The 5,666-nt window shown below is 61.6% G+C and overlaps 1 protein-coding gene across 1 annotated transcript; it reads right to left on the bottom strand.

Annotated features, from left to right (window-relative positions):
* Positions 1-3,697: 3,697 nt before the first annotated feature.
* Positions 3,698-4,819, bottom strand: POU3F4 (POU class 3 homeobox 4). Its single transcript, XM_059824520.1, has one exon. The coding sequence runs from the start codon at positions 4,817-4,819 to the stop codon at positions 3,698-3,700; it is 1,122 nt and encodes a 373-aa protein (XP_059680503.1).
* Between the last annotated feature and the right edge of the window lie 847 nt (positions 4,820-5,666).

Raw genomic sequence — 5,666 nt, 5'->3', positions numbered from 1 at the left:
ACGGGCAATAACAAGCAGAGATTTTCTTTTCTTTACGTAAATTCTCCTTCCCTATTTTTTCCAGCTTTCAGGTAGTCTGTGAAGTACCTCGGTTTATAAACTTACTTGATTTCGTCTTTCATCGCATCTCTTTTGTCTCTGAATGTAATTTCTTTTAAAATAACGCCGAACCCGGCCCTCGCTGTGCTTGTATTTACAGAACGGCCCAAGGGCCCTTGAACAGGCTCATTTCAGCGAAACGCCTTCCCTCCTTCCTCCGCACCGGTGCCGGCCGTAAGAGCTCTACCTCTTGGGCCCCGGAGCCAGCGCGACCGCGCAGGGTACGTTTTAACGTGAAGCTCGTCCTCTGCGTCCTGAGCTGGGGCCCTTTACAAACCGCCGCCATTTGCTCCTGGTTTGGTACCCGTGCTGCTCGGCGCACGGTTATTCTGGTTCTGGAGTTGACTGAGAAATGGGGGTGTGGGGGGTATATTTCCTTCTCCTTCTCCTGTAATCCCTTCGGAAACGGCTGCAGGTTGCGGTCCCGCCGCGGAGGCAGCCGGCCGTTGCTGCCCCGGCGCAGGCCGCTTGCCCCCGAGCCCGGGGTGTCTGCGCTGGGCCGCAGCTTGCGAAGATTTATAAAAAAAACCTAAAAAAATCAGATTTAGGGTTAAGAAACAACGCCTCGCCCACTGCTCACGTCCCAAATCCCCCTTGCGAACAGGTACAGGACTGTATTGTCGCAGGCGGCTGCGGGTCATTAACGGCAGGAGAGCTGGCTCCTCGCTCGGGCGGCTTCGCCGCACCCCTGAAGGTGCTTTCCCCCCCAAACCCCTTCGCTGAGGGGTGGGTTAGTGCTCTCCCCAAGGTTCGCCTTCGCGGGGGGGGAGAAAAGAGTAGCAGGCCCCTTCGCTGGCGCTGCCCTCAAGTTTGCGGCTTTCCTGCCGCCGGCCCCCTCCTCGCCCGCCCGCCGGGGCTGCCGCTTCCCCGCGCCCCCCGTTAGCGCTGATTAACTGTTATTGTTCCTCCCGGCCGCGCCGCTGCCCGCCCGGGGGGCAGCCCCGGCCCCCGCGGCCCCTCCGCTCCCGGGGCGGGGGGAAGGCCGGAACAAAAGAAACTCCCTCCGCGCCCCGAGTCCTGCTGCGCGGGGCGGGGGCGGGGGGGGGGGGCGGCTGCAGCGCGGGCGCGCAGAGCCGCGCAGGGCTGGGGCGAGGGGGGCGGCGGCGCTGCGGCTGCCTGCGCGGCCGCGGCTGTGCGTTCCGTGCACCCCCACACCCCCCAAATATTTACAGGTCCTGGGCAGAGGCGCAGCGGCGCGCGCTGCCGGCCCCGCCGCCCCCCCAGGAGCCGCTGAGCCCCTTCTCCGCCCCGAGAGCGGGACCGCGGCCGCAGGTGTACCGCGACCCGCTGCGCGCTGCGCGCTCGGCCCCGGCCCCCCCCGGCGGGGCCCGGCCCTGCCCGGGGGGATGGAGCAGGGGGTCCCCGCCGCCCCCCCTGCCCGCAGCCCGGCTCGGCCAGCGCACAAACCACGCAACGGAATTTGTAATCTTTTTTTCTTTTTTTTCTCTTTTTTTTTTTTGTAAAAATGTTTATTTAAACCTTTTTTTTTTTAATTTTTTTTTCCTTTTACAACAATAAAATATTGCGTCAATATAAACCCCTTGACTAAAACTGGTCGACAACCAAACGTTACAGCGACTCGTGGTTCTTATTATTTTCCGACACCCATTTAGGCTTTTTTTTTTTCTTTCTGAAACGTTTTTTTTTTTTCCTTTTTTTTTTTAAACATAATGCGGAATTTATTGAAAATAAATAATTGTTGGCAACTGCAATAGGCAATTTTGGATAAAATAGTTGAAAAAAGCAACCTTTAATGAAAATAGCGTTTATTATACATCAGTTACTAAATGAATAAACTAAATGATCTTTCTTTAAATTAATAACTTCCAAAAAACGTTTAATATACAAAACTGTACAGTTATAAAGTTGGCAGAAATAGGCAGGTCCTCAGTGTCGAGTTTATTATTTTTTTCTTTTCTTTTTTTTTTTTTTTTTTTTTTAGCGCTTACTGAAAAATACTTGAAAAATATAAATGTCGAAAGGAAAAAATCTGAACGCCGGGGAGGGAGAGGGGCTGTGCGGGGAGCCGCGGAGCGGGGTGCAGCCGCGGAGCGGGCCCGGCCCGGCCCGGGGGGGGCCCTGGGTGCGGGGTGGGGGTCCCGGCCCGGTCCTGCCCGGCGGCCCCGAGCCAGCCCAGCCGCGGGGAGGGTGCGGGTGCCGCGGGTGGGTTTGCCCGCGCGCACACAGCGCGATCCCCTTCGCGCGTGGGTGCGTGGGCGCTGCGCACCCCCGTCCTGGCGGGCGGAGGAGAGGGGGCTCGGCCCTTCCCCCCGCCCAAAAAAGGGTGGCGGTTGTAGCAGTTCAGTGACTTTCCCTTTGTTTTTTTCTCCCTGTTCGTTTCGTTCCGAATCTCGAAAAGCTTTCCAGCACATCCAGCATCTCCCCGTGACGCGGAAAGCAGCTCAGCGCGGACCAAACGCGGGCGTTTTCTGTGTGTCCCCCCTCCCGCCCCCCGTTCATGAGACACCCCCCCCTCACTACCGAAACAAAATACAGAGAAACTGATTTCCGAAGCCAAAGCGCAGAAGTATAAAGGTGTTTTACTACAGACCTCTCCGTCTGGCGCTGATCAAAAAGCCCAACTCATCTTCGGAAAGAAAAGGTCTGGCCCCTGCCACCGTTTTGTTTGTGATGCTTAATTTCGGACAAATCTCTCGGAAATAATTATTATTTTGAGATCTATATATTTTTTTTTTTTCCTTGGGAGAAGAGGGGGGAGGTCAGGATTGTAACCCGACCGTTTGACGGTGGTGGGAAGTTCCTGAAAAGGCGGAGAAAAGCCGCAGGAAAGGAGCCTGTTCTTCACAACCGCGCGTGCGGCCGGCGGGGGCGCGGGGCTCCGCGGGCGCGGAGGGGGTCCCCGTCTCCTCGGCTGGGGGAAGGAAGGGCCGCGGCCGCCCTGCCCCGTCCCCGCTGGGTGCCGTTTGCCGGTGCGTGGGGAAGGGAGAGACGTTTGACTGATCAATTCGATACAAATTAGGTCACAAATATTGTGTACAGTTTGTAGTAAAACACCTCAGACATTTAAAAACGCTATATAAGTCTTTAAAAATGCAAAACTAGTCTATTGTAAAACAGATTCACCTGAAATACAGCTGATATAACCAAGGCGCTGGAAGGTTATTCATAGGCACACATCTGTCTTTCCTTTTCTGTCGGGTTTTTTTCCTTTTCTTTTTTTTTTTTCCTTTTTCCCGTGGGTTCTTTTTTTCCTTTTTCCCGTGGGTTCTCTTTTTTTTTTGTTTTTCCCGTGGGTTCTCTTTTTTTTTTTGTTTTTCCCGTGGGTTCTCTTTTTTTTTTTCCCGTGGGTTCTCTTTTTTTTTTTTCCCTTTTTCTTTTTTTTTTTTTTCCCCTTCGTCCTAGTGGAGACCGAAAACAAACCTCGTCTGCGAGCAAACACCGTGTACTGATCAGCGGAAAGGTCGGAGAGAGAGAAAAAAAAAAAAAAAAAAAAGGAAAATAGAGAGCTCTATATATATTGCCCAGGCGGCGAGCGGGGAGCCCCCGCTCCGCGTCTCCCGCCTCTCGGAAAGCATAAGTTAAAGCCCCGGCGGAAACTCCGCGCTGCCCGCAGTCCTGCCTGCCCCGGCAGCCCCGGTCAGAGGTCGTGGCAGGCCGTGTCCGTTTTCACGCCGTGGGAGTAGACCTCGTGCTGCGGCTGCTCCCCCGGCGGGGTCATGCGCTTCTCCTTCTGCCGCCGGTTGCAGAACCAGACCCGCACCACCTCCTTCTCCAGCTGCAGGCTGTCTGCCAGCGAGGAGATCTCCTGGGCGGCCGGCTTGGGGCACTTGAGAAAGTGCGTCTCCAGCACGCCCTTGACACTCACCTCGATGGAGGTCCGCTTCTTCCTCTTCCTCCCCTGCGCCGCGATCTTGTCGATGCTGGTGGGGCTGCCGGTGGAGGAGTCGGCCTCCTCCAGCCACTTGTTCAGCAGCGGCTTCAGCTTGCACATGTTCTTGAAGCTGAGCTGCAGGGCCTCGAAGCGGCAGATGGTGGTCTGCGAGAAGACGTTGCCGTAGAGGGTCCCCAGGGCCAAGCCCACGTCGGCCTGGGTGAAGCCCAGCTTGATGCGCCGCTGCTTGAACTGCTTGGCGAACTGCTCCAGCTCATCCGAGGTCGGCGTCTCCTCGTCCGAGTGGTCCTGGCAGTGGTGCCCGCCCAGCTCGCCGTGCTCCCCGCCGCCCTCGCCCCGCAGCCCCGGGTGCAAGCCCTGCGCGGCGGCGGCGGCGGCGGGCGGCGGGGTCAGCCCGCCGTGCTCCAGCATGCCGCCCACCGCGAAGCCGGCCTGCGAGTAGACGTTGAGGGGCTGCCCGGCGGCGGCGGCGGCGGCGGCGGCGGCGGGGGGGGCCAGCGAGGCGCTGTGGGCCGGGCTGGCGCCCCAGGCGCTGGGGTGGTTGGCGTGGGGCGAGTGGTGGGAGACGTGGGGCGAGCGGTGGTGGATGATGGCGCCCAGCTGCAGGTCCTCGCGGCCCGGCTTGACGTCGGGCTGCTCCAGCGGGCCAGCGGCCAGCGCCGAGGGCCAGGGCCCGCCGTCGCTCAGGCTGGTCACCCAGTGGTGCCCCAGCGGGTGCCCATTGCCGGGGACGCCCTGCAGGTACTCGCTCTGCAGCAGCTTCTGCGGGTTGCGGAAGGGGCTCCCCTGCTGCATGCCCGCGCCGTCCGCATGGGCGAGCGAGCCGGAGCCGAGGAGGCTGTAGGGGTTGGAGGCGGCTGTGGCCATGGCCGCCGCGCAGCCCCCACGAGTTATACTGTGGCGGCGCCGCCGCTTCAGCCTTTGACATCCACCGGCACGGCGGCCCGGGCAGCGGCCGACCGCCGACTGGCAGCCGCGCCGCCCAATGGGGGCGCGCCGCCGGCGGGGCCGCGCCGCGCCGGCCAATGGCAGGGACGAGGAGGCCGGCCGCGGCGGCGGGGGCGGGGCGAGGGCGCCGGGAGCCGCGCGGGCCCGAGGCAGGAAGTGAATCACTCCGCCGGCACCGGGGGCCGGGCGCGAGGCGGCCCCGCCGCTTAACTCCTTCCGCGCCGCGCCCCGCGCCCGGCGGGGAAGGGGGGGGGGGGGGGGCGGCGCGGGGCACGGCTTAAATGGGGAGCGATTAGCGCCGGGGGAGCGCACGGCAGAGGTTAAACGGCGGCGCCCCGGCGGCAGCCCTGCGGGACCGCCCCGGCCCGGCCCGGCCCGGCCCCCGACGCGCCCTCGCCGCCCCGGGCCCGCCGGGCTCCGCCGCTCGGTGCGCAGTGTCCGCGCCGCTCCTCCGCGCCGGCGGCTGCCGCTGCTCCGCTGCCCCGAGCCGCGCCTCTCCCGCCCGCCCCGGGCCGTGCGCTCCCGCGGTGCGCGCTGGGGAGCACAAAACGCGCCCCCCCCCCAACAGAAACCAACCAAAACACCCCCAAAATAACAGAAAAAGCCCCAAAAGGCGCTTTCCGGCCTCCCCGTCAATAAATCCCGGCGCTGCCTCCTCCAAGTTCGCGCTGGGAGATCCGCGGGCGCGGCGCGCCGCCGGTGCGCGCCCGCCGTGCGGTCCGCGGGGAAAGAACCGGGGGAAAAAGGGAAAACCGAGGGGCAAAGG

Source organism: Gavia stellata, chromosome 14 (assembly GCF_030936135.1).
Source record: "Gavia stellata isolate bGavSte3 chromosome 14, bGavSte3.hap2, whole genome shotgun sequence".
NCBI lineage: Eukaryota > Metazoa > Chordata > Aves > Gaviiformes > Gaviidae > Gavia > Gavia stellata.
The sequence above is the reverse complement of the archived record's forward strand: the minus strand, read 5'-3'. Positions and strand labels throughout refer to the sequence as shown.